Source organism: Poecilia latipinna, unplaced genomic scaffold (assembly GCF_001443285.1).
Source record: "Poecilia latipinna isolate Pla-1442-1.1 unplaced genomic scaffold, P_latipinna-1.0 Scaffold2582, whole genome shotgun sequence".
Taxonomy (NCBI): Eukaryota; Metazoa; Chordata; class Actinopteri; order Cyprinodontiformes; family Poeciliidae; genus Poecilia; species Poecilia latipinna.
Genome location: NW_015115198.1, coordinates 12,597 through 35,006, shown reverse-complemented (window position 1 = coordinate 35,006; position 22,410 = coordinate 12,597). Strand labels below are relative to the sequence as shown.

Below are 22,410 nucleotides of genomic sequence, written 5' to 3'. Positions count from 1 at the left end.
GGTCAAGTCCAAACAACCAGATTCACCCCAAACAACAACACTGCTCAGAACAGCTTTAAGAATTATTAGTTCCTCAAGTTTGACCTAAATAGTTATTTAGGTCAAAATAAATTATTTTTACCTAAATCCGTCAGGTCATTTTTTCTTTTGCAACAAAGTTGTCCACTGCCGGATTGAATGAATCACAGCTTTCTGCCATTTCCCGACAAGGAAAGATATTTCTGAGCTTGAGAAGTCAAACATTTGCTAGAAAAGTATCAGAAACTTTAGACTAACCTCAGAAATTTTCTAGAAAGAAAGAAGTGCATTTCTGAGTTTCTAATGTCAAAAAATTCAGAGGTTTTGACAGTCATTTCAGAATTTAAAAAATACATTTGCAAGGAAATTTTTTTAAAGAAAATCTCATACATTTTCTTTAAAAAAAGGGAAATTTTGAGTTTCAGCAGTCAAAATACACTGACATAATTACCCAGTCTTAAAACAAAAGTGAATAATTTTTACAAAATATCTACACCACAAAATAACATAAAAAACACCAATTTCTTTCTTTTTTATTTTAGAATAAAGAAAAACACAAAACCATTTAAAAAAGAGAGAATTTTTCTTCTGTTTAAAAATAATAAAGAAATGCAGATAGTTTCTAACTTTTTAGTGAGTAAAATAGATCTAAATCAATATTATGAGTGATTTTAGTTTTTGTTGGACAACAGGTTCAAGTGGCAAAACAGGCTGCAAATAATGCAAACTCCAAAACGTAGCAAGATAAAACAAATACGACAGAAAAATACTGCAGTCACAGGAAATGGAAGCAAAAAGGAAAAATGGCAAAAAATAACAGCAAGTATAAAACTGCAAATTTGTTCAATAAAGTAGAAGTCATCCACACCACTGGAGGGCGACAGCACTTATGATCAGACCTTCAGGAAATACGGGCTGTCCAGACAAAAGCTGGATGAATAAAGTAAACTTTATTAATCCAGAGGAAAATATGAGCTGCTCACAGAGCTAACCATCCATAAAAATATATTTGAAACATATTTTTTAAAAATTAAAAACTACACAAAAATATATAAATACTACAACAAAGGTAACAGACAGAAGCAATCAATTTCCCTTTTTTCACTCTTCTCCTATTTATGTTATGACCAGCTCTTTACTCCCCCTAGTGGCCTGGAGTTTGCAGCCATGTATGTTTTTTTGTTTGTTGACTTTTTGCATCATTTTGTCCTGTGGTTGCACTGTTGCGTTTGTGAGTTTTTGGAGTTTGCAGTGTCATTCTGTTGAAGAAATTCAATCTAATTATTCCACGAAAAGTTGAAAAATGTCTAAAACCTGCCACTGTTACAGAAAAGTATCCATATTTTAAAATATCTTGTATCATTTTTAGCCAAAGTTGTTGGGAGCCTGCATAGCTGCATTATATCCAGGAGGAAAAACGTTCTGTGAAAGTTAATGAGTGAAATATTTATGTGTGAGGAAAGCACCTTGTGGAAATAATAAGACATAAACATAACCCAGAATATGCTTGAGTTTTGCTTCATGATGCCGAATTTTGTCGCCTCTCTGAAGACTTTCTGTAGTTTCCCATGAAGGCCGGTCATCTGATACAGAGGGAAAGTAAAGTCCTGCATTCCTAACAATCTGCCCGCTTGTCTCCTCCTCACCTTACCAACCTGCAGTGACGGATGAAAGTTTAATTCAGTGGCTGAGCCTTCCTGCTGCTTCCTGTGTACAGATGTACAGTCCTCTTCACTTTAAAACCTGTTTTTTATTGTTTGAGCAGAAACAACTTTCCTTCAATAAATGTTCTGAAAATCCATACCAGTGTCTATTGTTTTTTTTATTCGTCTGATTATGACACCACCGCACACCCAACCCCAGCTGAGTCAGCAGACATTCATTCATCTATAATTAAAGGCTACATTTTTTAATCCACTCCCAGTTTCAAACATGTAAAACAGGCCCAACATCAGCCTCTGTCATGTTTTGATCAATTTGTCTCTAGGATACTGTTGCCAGGTGATAAATCAATAAAAACCAACAATTTCACACCTTCGGAGCAGAAGTAGGTCACGTTTTACAGCGATGGGTGGCGTCTGCATGGCAACGATATGATTAAAGAAGGATAAAGAGATGAACTGAGAACGACTGTACAAAAGAAAAACTAAATTTGAAGATGTTAGGAATAATTTTATAAAAAGTTATTGGCTGTTTCTTGTCAACACAAACCTCTGCTTCCTTTCAAATCAATTCATAAAAACTTTCATTACCTGTTGTACCAACATGTAGTAACTACATGTTGTCATAACACATATCAAATTTCTTCTAAAAGTCGGTGTGGCTAGTGCAGAAATGTTCTCCAGGAGCAGCCAGTCTCGCCATGAATCTAGAGAAGCCTCTGACTGAAGACTGTTTCTACGCAATTTGCAGATTTTTCTGAGTCTGAAAATTGTTTCATAAATTTTCAGAGGCAGAAAAATCAACAGGAGCGCCCTCTGAACTCCTCTGAAGTCCTCCAGTTACCACCATTACGGCTTGTAAGGCCGGTTTTGCTTTTCAATATGGCCGCTTCTCATGTCAACAGCAGTAAGCTGTGGTGGAAATATTTATTTTACAAGATATATGTGTAAGAGTGGGACAGAAATCAATGCTACATGTAGCATCTGCTGCTAACTGAACTAGTTGGTGTTTGGTTATGGAAAGTAAAGATTCCAAGCTAAATTGTATCCGATTGTTTTTAAAACATCTGCAGTCTGAACAGTCATGTCGCATTTTATCCAACTTTACCGTCATAATTCTACACCAGAAGAAGAAACATCAGAGCGATGCTGTAGTTGCAGTTGTAAACCATTCACTAAGAAGTCTGATGGTGGTCGATTTAATAGCTGAAATAAATGGAAAGACCCAAACTTCTTTGACTTCTTTGACTTCTTTGACTTTTCCAACAACATTAACTGGAACGCCTTTACCTTGAATTTAGCATTCTTCCTGCTCTGAGTTCCACCTTCCAAGATAAATGGAGCGCAGCAACATCCTCATGACCGCCATGCTAACATGCTAACAGCTCCATAACCGGTTAAACCTCTGTCGGGCCGTTTCATAGAAAGATGTTGGAGTAGGGGATAAGATGGATTGAAGACGGTTTGAACGTCCTCCTTTTCTCTGCTTCTCAACTCCTCTGGGGCTAGGGGTCAAAGTTCAGGGATTATTTTACCTTTTTGAGATGCTAATCAACTATGTCACCTTCCTCGTTTCAGACCAAATAATGGCTTTTGCTTTGTCACATGAGCTTTCTGGCCAAAAGCTTCGCTGTTTCCAGTAAACACAAACCTGCATTCCTGTATTTCCAACGAACACAAACCAACCTGGACCCGAGTGGAAAAGTAATCACACCCCAAACCCAGCAGCTGGTCCATCCAGCTGCCATGCTGCGGTTCTGATACCTGCTAACGAGTCGCTAAGCTCACCCTGGATGACCTTTGACCCACTCTGCTTTGCTGCACCGATTTAATTCAGGCACAGTGGAAGCATCCAGCATCACTGGTCTTTACGAGGTCAGTTAATGCCGCACCATTACAATTAGATATCCAGACTTTGACTAGACCAGATATAAAATGCGTTTTTTTTTTGTCTGGTGTTCTGTTGGATCATCGTTCTGCTGCAGAACCAAGTTTGGTAGAATTTCATAAACTGATGGTCATCCTGAAGCAGCCAAACAGGCCCAGAGCATCACACTGCCACCACCGTGTTTGACTGCCGGTATGTTCTTTTTCTGAAATGGTCTTAATTTTTACCTCTTTGTCTCTCCATGGTTTTAACCATGATCTTTGACCTCAACTGCATTTTGTACAAACTCAGCTAATATTTTTCTGATATAAATACATTTTTTGATTATTTTAAATATTTATAGGGCTTAAGCAAATCAATTTAAAAGAAGGGATGAATACTTTCTCACTGCACAGAAAATATTACCATTCATCAGTCATTGGGTTAAAAATTTACAAAATATTGTTTAATCTTCTTATTGGTTTTAGTTCTGTTTGTGGATGGTTAATATTTGTTCAGTAGTTTTAACTTTTCCTGTTTCTGATGCCAATTATAGGTCACCACAGTGAAAAGGTGAGAAATTAATGAACTTTCTGACACAAAGTTTGCAGGGTGTCCAAACTTTGTGTCACATGGGCCAAAAATTAAATTAAATTAAAAACTTTCTATTGTAAGAGTTTAACTTGTTTGCAAGAAATTAATCCTAATTAAAAACCAAAACCTCCATCTCCATCCACCACCTGTGCTGTGAAGCCAAAATGTGTCACTTAATTAAATGAGGCCATTAGAAACTGGGTCAGTTTGGTTAGTAGTTTATAATAACTGGCCTTGAATCCATAGACAAACCTTGTTGCTAACCAAAACAAAACCGGAGGCATTTAAAGCGCTGAACTCTTGCATTGTGGGTAAAAGTGTCTTAGAAAAGTTTCAATGCTCTGCAGGAGCGACGGAAACTTCTGACTGAAAGACGAGCTCAATGGCTAAAACTGTGCCGGTTGTTTCCATGTTGAGAAATTCTCCGAGGCACGAATTTCACCGAACTTTCCGACTTTCCACTCCCTCTCGAGGTTTAGGAAGGTGCGTTTCAGGGGAACGTCCAAAACTCATAAAGATTTCAGTTTACCGAAGTGCTAAGATCCTCATATTCAATGAAATGATGACTGAAGGGAGAAAAAACATTGTTCATCTTCCTTTGTTGACGAGAACCTGCAGAAATCCCAGAATAATCAAGAAATCCTCACAGAAAGATTTCTCAGTCAAATCTGAGTTCATCTGGATTTAAACTGGTGGTTTTTACTGTTAAACTGGTGATTTTACTGTCAAACTGGTGATTTTACTGTTAAACTGGTGATTTTACTGTCAAACTGGTGATTTTTACTGTTAAATTGGTGGTTTTTACTGTTAAACTGGTGGTTTTATTGTTAAACTGGTGGTTTTACTGTTAAACTGGTGATTGTTTTACTATAAACAGCAACAGTCCACTTCCTGCTTTTGGTGCTGTCTCCAGTTCGCTTGGCGTTCTCATATGCATTCAAACTGAACCTGAGTTCACTTGGAGAAATGTACCCTGATTTCAAAACTTTTTCCAAGTGCATCTTGTAGTTCCAGTCTCCAGTAGAGCGTGGCTTAATCCTCCTGATCAGCATCAAAACCCTGAGACATTTGATTGCAAACAAGCGGTGATCAGTTCAGATCCATGCTTACCAGGAGGAAGTTGTGAGACGGCTCTGCGGCCACAGCAGGTGAATCGTTCATAATTTAAATGGAATCATTTCATTTAATTGTTTTTATCACTTTTACCCAAATTACCTGACTTCACCAGAAACCATTCTAGTTTTCAAAATGATGAAATTCAACAGGTTTAACTGTGTTAACTTAGGATCTCAGAACAATGAAACACATTTTTACTAAAACTGATTTGCTCACACTCATTTTTTTTCTGTATAAAATTACAATTTTAAGCTAAACTTAAATGTAATCCAAGTAACCAAAATAACATTGAGAAGAGCAACTTATAATACTTTGTTAATATAATAACCAGTGGTGGCACTGCTAACTAGGAAGGTGATTGTTCTTATCCAAAGCATTAGATAAAAAAGTAGCTAATTTTTAATTACAATTCAAATCTGGTTTCAGTGTTTCTGATGCCACAGTCAGAGGTTTTTGTCACTAATATTAATATTCAGCTTGTTGAATATTAAATAAACTGAATGACTTTTGAATATTAAGTTATTATTATTTAAACTTACAGGTAAAAAAAATAGATGATAATGGTATGTATTTGAAAGTCTAGTAAAACCTTTTTCTCTGCTGCTTACAGAGAAAGGTTTCTACTTTCTACCATCCACAGGGTGTCCTTTGGGTGGCAGAAAAAAAATCAAATAAAGGATTAAAATCAAAATTAAAAATAAATCCAGGGAATCATTCCTTCAGACTTTTGCTTCATCCTGCCGCCTCCATCTGTGAGGGGAGGGATTGCAAAGTTTACAGAGAAGGATTGTGTGACTCCTCAGGAAGGTATTCGACTGAGCGGGGATCACTTTCTGTCAGGACATGTTGTAGCTATTCAGGAGTTTACACTGACATTTCTGATGATGATGATGATGATGATGATGATGAACCTGCGGTTGCACCCTTGAAATGAGTGATAACCGGTTTTTATGAGGATAATGTGACTCCTTACATAAGGTGACATGAGCAGCTGATTATTAACCGGTGATTATCGGCGCTGGTGTGCAGGACGTGCCGTCACCTGGGTTTATTCATCATTATGTTCATTAACGTCAACACCTCTATCGCCTCAGAGGTTCTGTTTTGCAAAGTCGTTCAGAAATTTCTAGAAATATAAATATTACCCCAACGTCTGTGAATAAACTCCTCCGGTTCCCTGTAAATTTAACTGAAACCAAGAGTTTTTTCTCCTATCTTTAAATCACTGCACAAAGGTTGAGGTGCTGATGATTTTATAGTCCTGACTCAGGAGTAAAGCTGCTAATTGCTCTTACAGATAAAGCTCTCTGTCCGCCTGCGATGCATTCAGTGCTGAAGCAGAAGAACGAAACAAATCAGAAGAATCAGAGTCAGAACAGCTTCACTGACCAAGATTTTACACACAAACGAGGAGTTTTATTTCAGGTTTTACATTGTATAACCTAATGTAAGCTTTAAAGGAAATGAAATAATGATAAAAGAAGAATATGTTCATGTGTTTGCAAAGAAGAGTGCAAAAAATGCTTATTCAGTTTCCCAACAGAGTTGAATACTGTTAGAGATTTTTTGGTATTATCATTTTGTTAATACTTTAGTTCATATTCAGTCTAATGTTAATCAATAGTTAATTAACATTCAGTATTATTGTGATTTTCAGTTTAAGTGTTCTCTTCCTTATGTGTGTATAAACTGACCTGGAGGCCCCATCTGCCTGTTCGTCTTCATGTGAAACAGTTATCTGTGTGTTTCCCAGACCTTCAATTATGTTTCCACAGGTGCCTCCTTATCAACCGGAATACTCCCTATTTTAGAAACTGTCTGTGTGCAGTCGTATTTTGTCTCTGCTGTCTTCCTTACCTAAACTCCTTGTTTTTGCTTGATAATAAAAGACAAGCTGTAACCAAAGGTCTTCAGAACGCTCAGTGAGCGGCTCGGAGGAACAGTTTGCTGAGACTTCTCCTTTTGCAAAAGCTTGGTCGTAAAATTCATATACGTTGTCTGTGGTTCTTTTAATGAAGGTTTGAAAGGAAAAATATCCATCAAATACTGTAAGGTATTTATTGTGTTCATCAGGGAGGGACAGTCAGGAAAAATGGCAGGTGGAAATGCATGAATAATGTAAACTAAAAAAAGGGCAAAAACCCCCCCAACAAAAAACAAATGCATCAAAGAAATGCTGCAAATGAAAAATGCTGCAACCACAGAAAACAGAAGGAAAAAGTAAAACATTAAGTATAAAATGCTGCAAAGTCCTCCAGACCACTAAGGGGAGTTGAACTCCAAATAATCTGGGATCAGACGCTCAGCAAAAATCCAGACAAATAAAATGATGCATTACACTTCATGTCTTTTACAAAGTCATAGAGCAGCAGCATGATGACATACTAATATTACCGACTCCAGACTCCAACTAGTGGTCAGGCAACAGTGCTACGGTTAGCTAAAATATAGTCAATAGCATGTGGAGTATCACTAGCATATGGACTAACAATGACTTATTCCATTTATTATGCAAGCAATATTGTGCCAGCGAAAATTAGTTTAAATGTTAAGGTTATCTTGAATGCTATCACTAGCATGTGAGTTATCACTAGCATGTTGACTACAAGCTACTAACTCGACTCAGTTTGCAAACATTAGTGCTAAGGTTGGCTGAAATAATGCCAGTAACATTTGGAGTATCACCAGCATGTGGACTACATTGACTTACTCCATTTAGTATGCTTGTAGCTAACATGTCAAAAATTAGCTAAAAGTTATTATTTTTAGCTTAATGCTAATGCTATCACTAGTTTATGGAGTGACTAGCATGTAAACTCTACTAATGGAATGTGAGATGTTACTAGCATGTTGACTAACAGTGCCTTACCCCACTCAGTATCCAAACATTAGCACTGCAGCTCAGCTTCCTGGAACAGGAAGCCAGAAAAGCAGAAGTCTGTTTTTATATAACGTATCCTGAAGGCAAATTCGGTTTCAATCTGATTCTAGAAAGCAAGGAGCAGCTGGTATTTACTTTAGGGATAATTCTCACCAAATCCTGCAGGTGTGGCCTTACAACTCAATAATCCAGCAATTAGATGCTTCTTAAAGAAATGTGGTGCAACAGCAGAGCCTCAGTCTGGAATGTGGCAAAGCTAACACGTCCCATTTCCACTGAAAGAGCTAATTATGGGCTTTCTGCTGAGATTCCTTCACTCACAGATCCTGTTGGGCTCGCTGGCAGATTACTCTGCTGTGAGGCGGTCCTCGCTCTGACGTAATTCATGCTCATACGTTTTCCACAGAGACATAGCTGGATGTTTCAGTGTTTCAAAAACCTAGAAAAACACCAGATTTTTCCAGATTACAGTTTGCAATGTTGTCTTTTTATTGTAAATACTTATTTTCCTTCCCCAATGCTTTGCAGGTAGCGCCAACAAGTGGCACATTTTCACTCACTTGTTACATAACTGAGGACTTTTTGACTTTGTCTCCAGCTGTAAAATCCTCTCATCTTTAACTATAAGATTAAAAGTCTTTGGAGAACATTAAAGGGCAATTAAAGCGCTTCAAGGCTGCTGTCAAGTCTCTTATCAGAGTCAGAACTGGGTCATAGCAGAGCCAAGGTCGAGAGCTGAGCTGGGAATAATTAGCTCAGAACAATCACTGTTATTTGGTTTCAGCTGCAGCTCAAACAGCAAACACAGGATTTAATAAGTCGGCAGAAATCCTTCCAGTTCTGCCTGCTTTTTGTTCAAAGCGCAGCAGAAATCTTCCTCATAACAGCAGCTGCTTCAGCTCTAATATTCTAACCGAGGAGAGGAAGAAAATTAATGTTTCTGCTCCCACCTGTCTGTGAATGTGGCGCATAAAACCGTCTTAATGTTGACCCAAATGCAACTACATCACCTAATCTCTCTGAGGCGCCATGAAGGAAGAAACTGAAGTGACTCCGATTATTTTCCAAAGAATAATCGGAGTCAGTTTATTTTTGGTTTCCACTTGTTCAAATCAAGCTGACTTATTTAGCTAGCTAGCAACTAACTAGCTTAGAAACCGACCCAGACATCCTCCCTCCTGACAACTAAACGTAGATAATATATCAAAAAGTAGTTAAAAATGATTGTTTTAGCTTAATGCTAATATTAGCACGAGGGCTATCACTTGCACATAGAGCAAAAACTTTGCTAATGCTAAGGTTAGCATCGTTGCTAGCAAAGTCAGCAGTCAAATCGCCTAAATTTACGGCACCTGATTTATTCCACTATATGTCATAAATGTTGTTTCTCTTTACTACTATTTTTGTAGTAAAATCATCCAAATAAAAACGATATTAGGCGGCCATCTTAAAGCGGGTTAACTCACTCATAGGTCCATCAAGGTGGAGTCAGCCGTTGGCATCACATTCAAACGGTCAAAACATTAAATAAATCTAGAGATTGATCTCTGTACCAACACACTAATTGACATTAATATATAAAACTTTTTTTTTCTCATTTCACAGGATTATTTAGCTGATGAATAGCTGATGCTAATTCACTGATGCTAATGCTAACGCTACATTGTACAATTTCTTTTTTTTTCTAATATAATAAAGTTAATGGAATCCCTTCTTTCCTGATTCTGATGCTACATTTGAACTCTACCAAGATGTCTCCACCTCATATGCACTGAGCTGCTGCTTTGTGATTGGCTCATTTCTGTCAGCAAGCAATTGAACTGGTGTACCTAACAAAGAGGCCAGTCAACGTTTATATAATATATGAACTTGTATATATAATTTTGACCCCATTTTGATTAAAGAAAATGCACCATATATTCAAATTTTACCTTTAAAAATAATTTATTTTGTTTTATAACTATTCCACATTATGGGAAAAAACATTTATTTTAATAAATTATTAAAAACTAAAAATTAAAACATTTTTGCTCAGGCAGCAGGAATGTTGCAGCACTAAATTCAGAATATCTTAAAACAATTGATATCTAAACAAATCTGCATTTAATGTGTAGCGACACCTCTGATTTCATCCCAAAACTTTACTTTATTCCTGCAAATGTATATAAAAATGTTCATATTTTAACTTTACAACAAGCCTCTTCTTCACAATATGATTATTATATTCAGTTAATTAAAAAGAAAATCTTTGAATGAAAGAGAAAATACCATAAAATCAGAATAAATGATTACTAAAGTTATCGTTAGACATTAGAAAATGTTGAGGTTTTTTTTTTATATTTTAATGAAAAATAAACTGTTTTAGCTATAATCTGCTACATATAAATTTAGCTGTGTTTTTACATGGTATTTAATTACGTAAACAAAAAAATATTTTGATTTTATTTTTCTATTTATATTTACAGCAGTTTTCCTAGAAGAACTCATCATTTTATTTGCCATAGAAATTTAAATAAATGCATTTAGCTGCACTTAAGCAAAAAAAGTAATTATTAATTATTCGTTTGTAGAAAACAGGAATAAAACAAGAAATTAGCGGAATAAATGGATCTTTTAACTTTTTTAAACTTGTCAGAATATCTCAATCTAATGCCAATTTTTGTTATCTTTACTTTAAGTAGCTTTTAGAGACATATTTTAGATTTTTCTGTACCTTTATAGCATGATTTCCAACTAAACTTCTCCATGAACGCTGCATTTCCGACAGCACCTGAAGGCATCACCGGTGGATTTTCAGAGTGGGCGGGGCCGTTCGCGTCCCTCGGTAAAATCTGAGGCGCGCGCCGCCCCTGTCACTTTCGACACCTGAGAGCCGACCGATACCGGAGAGTAAAACCCGAACCAGCAACCCGACAGAACCAGTAGCATCATGCCGTCTCTGCGACACTCCTACACGGTGACGGCGCCGGGACACCCCGTCGGCCTGCCGCTGGACGAACCAGAGCTGCGGCGCAAGCAGCTGTCCCGCTCCATGCTGGTCAACACCTTCATGGGTCTGATCATCAACCCGGCCAAGGTGAGTCCACATACAGGTCTTTTCTCTGAAAAAAGGTTTTAATGTGTTTTTCCTGCAGATTAACTTCATTCTGCTCCGCAAATATCAGTTTTGAGTTATCAATTTTTGTTTTCTTCCAGAAGAATTTATATTTTTATTAACCCTTATGTTTTATAAATTTCTGAATTTTGATCATTTCTGCACATGAAATATAATAATAAAATTGGAAGCAATCACGTGCAACATTCAGGCATAACATTATGACCAGCGTGGACACTGACTGGTTTTTCTCCTGGAGTTTCATCTGCAGCAGGTTAAACTCCAGGGTCACCTGATCAGATCTGCTAGTGGTCATAATGTTTTGCCTGATTGCAGTATGCTTTGAGATAATGCATTAAAGGAAAACAGCTGCACAGAAATAATCACTGTTTTCTGCTACAAAATAGGCCTGAAATGATTAGTCATGATTAATAGATTATTGAAATAATTGCCAACTAATCGATTAATCGTTAACAGACTTATTACAAAATGGTTAAAAATGTATATAAAATTTGCATTAAAGATAAAAACATGACATGAAGCAAGCGAAGAAATCTCAAAATGCAACAACTCTAGAGCTATACAGTCGAACACGGTGGTGGTAGTGTGACGATCTAGGCCTGCTTTTGCTGAGTCCAGATAAATCATCATTTTAAAAAAAACCTCTTTTTTCTAGTTACCTGCTGCTTTTTCTATGATATTAAAGTTTATTTGATGATCTGCAACATTTAAAAACAGAAGGAATCTGTAAAGGTGTAAATACTTTTCCACAGAGATTAAATTGGGTAACACTTTATTTGAAGGGGGTTGAATAAGACTGTCATGACACTTACATTAACATGACATAACACCTGTCATGAACATGAATAAGCCTTCATGAATATTTATGACTGTTGTCATAAAGTGTCATTCGGTAAATAATGACACTTTTAATACAAAGTTGACATTATTCAAAATGTCTTTGTTATGACAACTTGACATTAACCAAGAAATCATTACTGATATAAATTTCTTATAAAAGTATTACTGATTGCACTTTAAAAATTAGGTAACTTTATGTTATTAAAGGTAAAATTTAAACAGTAATGATTTCTTGGTTAATGTCAAGTTGTCATAACAAAGACATTTTGAATAATGTCAACTTTGTATTAAAAATGTCATGATTTACCGAATGACGCTTTATGACAACAGTCATAAATATTCATAAAGGCTAATTCATGCTCATGACAGGTGTTATGTCATGTTTATGAAAGTGTCATGTCAGTCTTATTCAACCCCCTTCAAATAAAGTGTTACCAAATTGACAAACACAGTTGAGTCTTGACTGCATGTTGCATGAGTGTGTAGAAATGATGGTAAAGTTGAGCCGGGCGTCCTGCATGCGGAGCGGATCGGGTGTTGGGAGAAAAGCAGCAGACGGCTGCATCAAGTGGGGCTGTTGCGTAACGGGAAGCAGAACTGCTGATAAGCGGCGCGTCTCAGGAAGAACACCTTATCGTTCACGCAGCAGGACTCTGCTGGCACCAGGACCGGCCCGCAGTCAGCACATATTTCTGTTTACGTGGGCCGGAGGTGTCAGGCTCAGGTCGACCCGAGGAGTTTCTTACATAACCAGAACCTCAACCGAGACCGGAGAGTTTTCATTTAACTCCACACTCATCTTACGACTGAAGGAAACGGAGATAATCATCGGTTTTAATCGTGATTAATCGTTTATCGAAATAATCATCAACTAATCAATTAATCATTAACTGGAAAATACAAACTTGGGGAAAAAAGACATATTTAAAGCAGTAATTAAGTCAAAACTGAACAAAGTGCGTATAATAAGATAAAAATCTTTGCTTTAACTTCACCTGGTTCAAATTCACTGAAATAACTATGTTGTTGCATTTAGGCAATAAAATGTTTATTTTCATATTTAAAGAAGGAATTAAACTAATTGTGTATAGTTCATTTTAAAAAAAAATCTGGATGAAAGAGAAAAATACCTAAAAATCTGAATAATCAATTTCTCAAATAATTGTTATTTACATCCCTAAAATCAAAATATTCATGAACAAATCTGAAAGAAATTGAAAGAAAACATTTCAGGATGGAGGATTTGTCTGGAAATATCCACATTTCTCCTCACTTTCTGCTGTTTTCCTCTAAGATTCCTTGGATTCCTGCGTTTTCGTTTGAACCGTGTCGCTCTGTGTTTACCGTGTAAACATCTAGACGATAAAACTCGGGTTCAGCCGGGTCTCCAGAGCCCACTCCAACGTGTTTACACCCTCAGCCAAGGCGAGGCCGCTGCCACCGCCGCCGTCACATGCTGCACGCCTGCAGGGTGCCAATATTTCAGCACAGAATGTTCCCAGGCTCTCTGAAGTCCTGCCAGGCGGTGCACAGAGTTCACCTGAACGCATCACTTCCTGTGAGCCCGGTCCTGCTGGTTTGGACCCACACCATATGTCTGCTTCCAGACTGCAGAGACCGATTTAAACCAGAGTTATCTAGGATTATACATGTAGTAATAGTAGTAAGAAGTAGAAATTGACCGATGCTGGTTTTTTAAGGCCGATTCTAACTGATCTAAAATATGTGCTGCAAGTAAAATAAACCAACGTATAATCTTTTAAAAAGTGAATAAAATCAGAATATATAAAAACTACTTAAATGAAATGTCACAAAAATTACATTGAATAAATACTGAATATGTTAAAAAGTAAAAAAAAAAAAAAGAAAGAATAGTGATGATTTTACATAAATACTGTTGGAAAATTATAAACGAATATTACAAATAAGTTGAAAAGTTCTTTTAAAGAATCACAATCTGAAGCCTTTTATGTTATTTCTATAGTTATCTGGACTTTTGTTAGGCTCAGCCTTCCATACATGAGCCGCTGCTGCTGCTGCTTAATTCCCAGTTTAAAGGTGAACATATTTACATTTCCAGCTGTCAGCAGAGGCGTTGATGCGTTTTGCTGCTCGGTCAGCTCATTATTGCATTATTATGTAACAGAAGTGATGACTGAGCCGCATGTCAGCGCCCGCTGGAACATCATCACCTCAAAACAATCTGTTCTGTCAATATTAGGTCATCAGGGTGGCTTAATGAAACTAAATGCGGGTGTTGATTATAAAAATAAAAATGTTTTTACTCATTTTCAGGTTATGTAAGCGGCTCTGGGAACTGAACTTTTGTTAGCAGGAAGCGTCTAAGACCCAGACTGTAGAAATGGATTCCTGTGGCGGTAGCACATGGCTATGATGTTTGGGGGCGGGCTCAAAAACCTTTATTTTCTTCTCTTTCTTTAATTTAATCTCTGTTTTATAGCTTTTTACTGTTATATAAAACATTTAAGCTCATGTCAGGTGTCATATATTTATATTTTGGGATATTAGTAATATAAAAAGTACTCAATTATTTGAAAATGTTTAAAGTTATAGTACTTTTTCTACCCACAATGCATCATTTCATAGCAGAAATACCACCAGAATCCTCCCTCGAAATATTTATTAAGTTGATTTATTGAAAATTTCTAACATCAACTAGTGATACTTTGCAGTTTATTTATGTAAAAATACTCTGGGAGCTCAGACATTTCAGTTTTCTGTCCTCTAGACTGAATAGGAAGTGTTTTAAGGAAAAGGTCATTTAAGGCCTTGATGAATCAAACTATGGAGACATGTTGCGTTTCATAACGACAACATGATGAAATGCCACGATGTCGCCTGCATAGAGACGAACTTTATCCTCCCCGTGACCTCAGATCCAGAATCCGACTCCTCCGACCATCACATCATCTGACCTCATCTGACCTCATCGTACGATTCGGGCTGCAGCATAAAAATAAAAAATGGTGCTGTTGCTGCTGCAGAAACCAAATATTCAGTTAGAAACTGCAGAGGGAGCTTGGATCTGAAATAGAACAAAAAATAAAAATATCTACTTTTCCATATTTTGTCACATTAGAACCATGAACATAAAAATATTTCATTTCAGATTAGATTACACATCATTTAGTCTTCAGCAGTCATCAGGAAACTTCTGAAGGCAACTGGTTGAATGAGGGCTGAATACTTTTACACAGCGCACTTTTCAGTTGAAAATGTTTTTAATTCTGTCTAATTTTCTTTCTACTTCACTGTTGTATATCATTTTGCGTTGGCCTCCCACGTTAAATATATTTATGGGTGTAATGCAGCAAAAAATTGAAAAATTAGCCACGTAAGATAATTTTATACATTCGAAATAAATTTAAGAAATCAAGTAATCTAGTAATTCAATTAATTTTTTAAATAAGAAAATAAAAATTTTATTGACTAAAACACAATAACGCTTGATTATTTGTGTCTTGTAAGTTAGTTAGTTAGTTAGTTAGTTAGTTAGTTAGTTAGTTAGTTAGTTAGTTAGTTATTGTGTTACTGATATTTGCTGTAGGAACTAGATCAAAAATAAATTTTGTGGTTTTGTAGTGATTACTACCAGACTTAAACAGAACCTGTCTGACAGCACGAAGTAGGCGGAAACATCTCAGAAAGTGACTTGATAGAAATAAATTCTGCAACAGACGAGAAATGGAAGAAAAGAACCAAAAACGTCTTAAAGCTGAAGTCAGGCTGAAAAATGTAGGTTTTTGATGTCTGAGGTAATTTTGAATGTTTCTGTTTGTGAACAGAGCAAAAGTCCGCAGGGCCTGGTGGGGCTGAGGAACCTGGGCAACACGGTAAGCCTCCCAGCCTCACAGTGTCTCTCCCAGTGAAACCAGCAGCTCAGACTGGATCCGTGGTGACGTTTGCTCTCGTTTCCAGTGCTTCATGAACTCCATCCTGCAGTGTCTGAGCAACACGTCCGAGCTGAGAGACTACTGCCTGTGGAACTTCCACCTGATGGAGCTGAACCACCGGACCAACACGGCGCTCATGGAAGGTGGGCGGAGCCTCTGCATGACGAACGCTGCGTTATCAGCTTTCAGACGGTTTCTGGGTTAAGTGTAGGTCTCAACCTGTAAACTTTATGTTTTTACACTCCCTCATCATCACTCAGCTGTTAAACCCAAATCCTTCCAGCCTCAGTCAGCGAACGCGACACAGAAAAGCTGCATTGTTTAATGTATAATTTTTACGGCGTAATCTGAGCGCAGAGAACGTTTATCACCTGTAGTGGCACGCTACACATCCTGGGCTCAGGGTGGGAACATCAGGTCAGCAGACGAGCCTCAGGAGACATTTTAGTAAAACTAGAGGAGGGACATGTCTGTAATTCATCAATTACAATAAATCAAAACTATACATTTACAAAATAAGCAACATTTTCAATTCAAAAACCAATTTTTCCTGCTAAATTATTGAATAAATAGACATATGAGCTCAACAGCAAATATATGTATTGTGTTAATCTGTTCTGATTCTTTTCAGGCTGTTTGTAAATGTTACTTGTGCGTCAGATTTACGGATGTACCAGAAACATGCGAACACAAATGTTCCGGGTGGAACATTCATACCTAAACAAAGAAAAAGTGATTAGTTCTGTTAAAGTTTTTTTAATTAATGCGAATAATTTATAAAATCAACGTGTCAAAGCCCCGACCCCCATTAAAACACGTCATCTGTGTTGAATCTAAATTTGTCCTGATATTCATGACGGAAATCAAAGCTCCCAGTGACCTTCTCTGCTGAGTATTAATATTTTGTTTTGAGATTGTTTGATTTGGACATTTGATTTTGACCGTGGAAAGGTTGGCAGCAGATACTTTTGGTCCTGTGGGACTCAGGATGGGTTCTTTGTTTCCTCCAGTTCTTCCTAAATATGTAAACATGGAGAGATCCGCTCCATGTTCTCTGGATTTCATTTGCAGAGTTTGGGATTATGTTGGGATGATTCCTGTTGGACTGTGAAGCTATGGATGGATTTACTAATAAATCGCTAACATTTTTCTCTCTTCCTGTCTTGCTTCCGTTTTCTGGTTTAGAGTTTGCAAAGCTGACTCAGAATCTGTGGACGTCTGTGAACAACGAGGCCGTCAGTCCGTCTGAATTCAGAAACCAGATTCAGAAATTTGCCCCCAAATTTATTGGCTGCAAGTAAGTTTCTCTTCTTCTTCTCAGAAAGCCTTAAATCTCAGGTGAGAGAAGTTGTCAGATTAGATAAAATCGTTTTTCTCTGCAGCCAGCAGGACGCCCAGGAGTTCCTGCGCTTCCTGTTGGACGGCCTCCACAACGAGGTGAATCGGGCCACGATCCGGCGAAAGGTGTCGGTCCAAGACATCGACCACCTCCCGTAAGCCGACTCCCTCCTCCAGAGGTTTCTCAGCTTCACTCGTGTTTTTCTGCTAAATCTCAATTATTTGATCTGCAGTGATGAAGAAAAAGCCCGGCGGACGTGGAACATGTACCTGGAGAGAGAGGACAGCAGAGTAGTTGGTAAGAGTCTTTGAAACATCAGTGAAGCAACATGACTGCCTTCCAGTGAACTTGACCTTTGACCTCTGACATGCCTCCTTCCAGACCTGTTTGCGGGGCAGCTGAAAAGCTCTCTGACCTGCACAGTTTGTGGTTTCCGCTCCACCGTGTTCGAGCCGTTTTGGGATCTATCGGTTCCGATCGCACAGGTGAGGAGACACAACCTGCCAGCCAATCAGATTCTGGTTCAGCACCACTTACCTGAAATGGACCCGATTTCTGCTTAAAACGCTGCTTCTACGAAAACCCAAATGATGATACTCCAGCAATTATTTTACTAGGGCTGGAACGATTAATCGGATTTAACTAATTTAGTAAACGATTAATCATTAACTGGAGTATTCAGACTTTAAAAAGCCATATTTTCTACCCAGAACTCATCTAGTGATTTTCCTTCACCAGGTTCAAATTCAGTAAAAAAAAAAATCCTGTTCAGCAACTTTTGCTATCAATGATTAATCAGTTTATGTTTGAAGAGTTGACTGAGCTTTAGATGCTTTCTTTACCACAAATGGTCAAGCCTCACTAAAATAGTGCTGTTATTGCATTTTAGACAATAACATGTTTATTTTATGCAGAAAATGGATTGAATTACTTGATTTGCATTTTTATGTATTTCTAAATTAGAAAAGAAGCTCATAAGTAAATAATATGCAGAATGTTGCAGTTTTTTATCCGATTAATCAATAGAATAATTGATAGGATAAGCAATTATTCTGATGATTAATCGACAGTATAATTCATAGAATCATTGATTATTCTGATGATTAGCTAATTAATCATAAGTGTAATTGATAGATTATTCTGATGATTAATTGATTAATCAACAAAATAATTGATTACTGAAATAATCAGCTCTACACTTTACTGCTCTATCCTGGCGTTGATGATTTTAAGTTCTCAGAAAGCAAAAAACAATCAATAAAACATTAAATTCTTATTGAAACCTTCATTTTAGATCTTGATACTCTGAGATTGTGGTAAATGAATTTTCCTGACTGGATGTTGACTGATCCTTTACAGAAGAGCTCTGGTGAAGTGACGCTGAAGGACTGCTTGAGGCTCTTCACAAGAGAAGACGTGCTGGACGGAGAAGAAAGACCGGTAACAGACCTGGCAACAGCTAGCAGCTTTTTCTGTTTTAAGATGCCGCAGACAGAATCTGACTGCCTGCAACGCCTTTGTTTCTTTCTCAGACCTGCAACAAATGCAAAGCCAGAAGAAAATGCACCAAGAGGTTCAGCATCCAGAGGTTCCCTCAGGTTCTTGTACTTCGTATCCTTTTTGCAGTCGATTTTGCAGCATGCAAATGCTAATCCTCCCGCTAACACAAAAGTATACCAGATAAACGGTTTTTGTCCCTTGACCCCGGTTTGCCTCTCAGACCTGAAGCGTTTCTCAGACTCAAATGTCCGAGCGAGCAAACTGAACACCTTCGTCGACTTTCCTCTCAAAGATCTGGACCTGAGGGAGTTTTCAGTGGACAGCAGTGGTGAGTATCTGCAGCAAAAACAGAAACTATCTAGAGAAGAAGCTTCAGTTGTTACAGCTAAAAACTACAAATCAGTCCCAAATCTAGTCCCTGATCCTTCAGTCACATGAAGACAGTTACAAAGTCGGTCTTCTGTCACTATTTACAGGATTAAAGGACTACTGTCCCGGCAAATTCTAGAAAAACTCCACACCACAAATGTGGACCAAATTTCCAGAAAACTGCAAAACAACTGAAACACTGAGATCCTTTAAATCAAGATTAAAACTCAGCTGGTTAGAGCTGATTTTGATTCATAATAACTCGAACATTGACCAGTAATTTTGATTATGGTGTTCGACAGAATTTAATGTCTGTCACTGGTTTTTATAATGTTTTCGCCACGTTAAACAATTGATTCTTCTCGCAGAGCGTCCCATCTACAACCTGTACGCCGTATCCAACCACACGGGGAACGTGCTGGGCGGCCATTACACGTCGTCCTGCAGGAACCCAGCGCTGGGGGAGTGGTTCAGCTACAACGACTCCAGGTATCAGATCTCACCTCACTGGGTTCACGTATCAGCTTATCAGGCTGATCACGCAGCCTCCGCCTGCTGCGCCCGCCGCTGACCTCATTGTCGCCGTAAAACTCTGCAGCAGCTTAAATTTTACGACCAAATTAGGGGTCAGCTGCGTGTTTACAAGCCTGTGGATCTGTGTGTGTGTGTGTGTGTGTGTGTGCTTAGCAGGTTAAACACACACATAATGTAAATAAATTATCAGTGAATGTTGAAAAAACTAACTACATGATATTTAACAAAAGAGAGGTTGATGTTGATGGGGTTGAGATTAACCGTGAGAGAGATCAAATTCCTCTTGATGAAAACATAAACTGCAAACCACACATCAACAATTAACATATCAAGGAAAATTAGGTCATTATATAAAATGACCTAATTTTCATCATTCAATGGAATGATGTTATACAATTCACAGATCGTTCCCTATTTCACCTATTGTGTAGAAGTTTGAGAGAATGTTTGAAAAGGATAAACAAGTTCTATTTTTATTTTGTAAAAAAGGAGGAAAAAAAGGCTGCTAGATAATGATGACTAGCATTGGTTTTAGCTGTCAAGTCTTCAATATAAAGCGCTAAATCTTTAATGTATTTGTGATATATAAAAGAGATGCAGTGCTTTGCTACTAAATGTCAACACTACAACAACTAAATAGGGTTAGGAAAAAGTTTTAATTAAAAAGAAAATGGTAAAGGAGAGGGAAGTAGGTCAGCTATGCTAGCTTGATTTTAACAACCTTAACATGTCAATGTGCTGTGGAATTTGGTGTGTTTTGGTTCAGTTAACAAAAAAGAAAGAAGAAAGGCGACACACACGAAAACTGTCAGACAGATCATCAGGAGAGCATCAGCAGCTATCAACCACTACTGTATTAGATTAGCTAATTTATACTAGCTAACCACAAAGGTAGCTAATGTACCACAGTGATCACTTATCAATAATCACAAAGATAAACACCAAGCCTGAAAACATAAATGGCCTGAATGTTCTGTTCTTTGTGTGGGAAATGTTTGAGTGTTTTTTGGTGTTGAATCCTGAAACATAATAGTGGCGTTGATGTCAGTCAGTTGCTATGGCAACGAGTCTGCGTAGTGACACGGAGAGCAAGAAAAAAGAATAGGAGTGTTTTTGACTTGTGTTTTTAACTACTTCCCAGCGTTATTTTCCCCTTTCCTGTGGTACACTGCATTCAATTAATAATCCATACTTCTCCAGGTTTCATTTAGTTAAAAGGTTCGACTACGTTTTTGTTTTTTTTCCTCCGGATGTAAGCAATAACGTGCCACGTATCTATGCACGATTGTTCTTTTCGTCAAACTACTCCTTTTTATTCAAAACTTTTGTCTATGTTAAAATGTGGGATGTTAATTTTAAGCTCCAAATGAATGAAATAAATTAAAAACTAACGCATGTCGCGCGTGTCTCTGCAGGGTCAGCCCCATGTCGTCCAGCCAGGTGCGCAGCAGCAACGCCTACGTCCTCTTCTACGAGATGGCCAACTCTTCACACGGAAAGTACCAGACGTGTCGGCTGTAGAAACGGCGAGACGAGCTGCACTCAACTGAGCCAGAACACACGGAGCTAGAGCGCCCTCTGGTGGAGAAGGAACTGCCATTACAAACTGTGAACATGGCTTCTGGAAAAGCTTCTTGAAAAGGGTCAAAACTGAAGAAAAAGTTGTTTTTACGGCCATTTTTCGACACTTCCTTTCAATATTTATAAATTATCTTTCAGAAGACATAATTTATTCTTTTTAATTTATTCTGCTTGTTGACTCCAGCGATGGTTTGAGGATGTTTTTAAGTGGAGACAGTAATATTTTTGTACAGTATTTATGCACAGCAGAGTGAATGTGATGCGACTGAAGTTCCTGACTTTACATCTAAAGTCTGTAAATGATTAAAAGTCGTCACTGAATGACTCCATATCATGTGTTTGCTTTATTTAGCCATCCATTTGTCCAGCTGCAGAGATTTTTAGCTCCATCTGGAGCCACAACCTTTTACTTACAAGTATGAATCCAATCTGGGTTAAAATATCTGAGTTTGTTTACAATATATTTATTGAGGTTTTTCATATATTGAACATAGAAAACACCCATTCACAGTTTTGCGAAAGGCAAATTTTTCGACACCACCTCATCTCAGCGCCTTTTTAGGGAAAACATGAGTTTTGTCAAAATTGGCACGTTTCCATAAAGTGAACTTATTTTCGTAATTTCAATTTACGCAGTTCTGTTTAATGGAAACACAGGTACTGGCGGCCCAACGGAACAGCTGTTGGATCTCTTGCTCCCTGATGGGAGAGAGAAAGAGACCTGACGGAACCAGAGCAGAAACCCGGGTTGGTTCTGTTTACCTGAGTAGCCATTTTACACAGTGGTTAGTACTCTCATCCTGTTCTGACCATGCTGGTTGCTGTTGGAAACTGATTGATTATTTCTTTGATTACCTCAGATGAAATCAGATAAAAATCCAAATTATGAAACTGTTCTGTTTGGGTTTCAGTGGAAGATACTGATGTAGTTTTGGTGAAGTTTGACCTTTAACCCCATAACTAAATTCTAAACTTTCACTGATTTCTCCTCAGACGTTCTCTTTAGTCAGAGTTCATTTTGGTTTGTTTATGTTTTCTTACTAGGGCTGAAATGATCAATCATTTTAATCATGATGAAGGG

The 22,410-nt window shown here is 37.7% G+C and overlaps 1 protein-coding gene across 1 annotated transcript; it reads left to right on the top strand.

Annotated features, from left to right (window-relative positions):
• Nucleotides 1–10,981: 10,981 nt before the first annotated feature.
• On the top strand, nucleotides 10,982–21,658 carry LOC106938397 (ubiquitin carboxyl-terminal hydrolase 2-like). Its single transcript, XM_015020435.1, has 12 exons — nucleotides 10,982–11,213; nucleotides 15,899–15,946; nucleotides 16,032–16,149; nucleotides 17,192–17,303; nucleotides 17,389–17,499; nucleotides 17,578–17,642; nucleotides 17,727–17,830; nucleotides 18,705–18,785; nucleotides 18,878–18,956; nucleotides 19,066–19,173; nucleotides 19,583–19,703; nucleotides 21,164–21,658. The coding sequence occupies exons 1-12, from the start codon at nucleotides 11,067–11,069 to the stop codon at nucleotides 21,267–21,269; spliced, it is 1,200 nt and encodes a 399-aa protein (XP_014875921.1). The 5' UTR covers nucleotides 10,982–11,066; the 3' UTR covers nucleotides 21,270–21,658.
• Nucleotides 21,659–22,410: the final 752 nt, after the last annotated feature.

What these genes read in the sequence shown, in the direction of transcription:
- LOC106938397 (XM_015020435.1), top strand. Translation starts at nt 11,067, where the DNA reads ATGCCGTCTCTGCGACACTCCTACACGGTGACGGCGCCGGGACACCCC. An exon ending in TATCGGTTCCGATCGCACAG is followed by an intron (nt 17,831 to 18,704) that starts GTGAGGAGACAC and finishes GATCCTTTACAG; the next exon opens with AAGAGCTCTGGTGAAGTGAC. An exon ending in CCCTCAGGTTCTTGTACTTC is followed by an intron (nt 18,957 to 19,065) that starts GTATCCTTTTTG and finishes TTTGCCTCTCAG; the next exon opens with ACCTGAAGCGTTTCTCAGAC.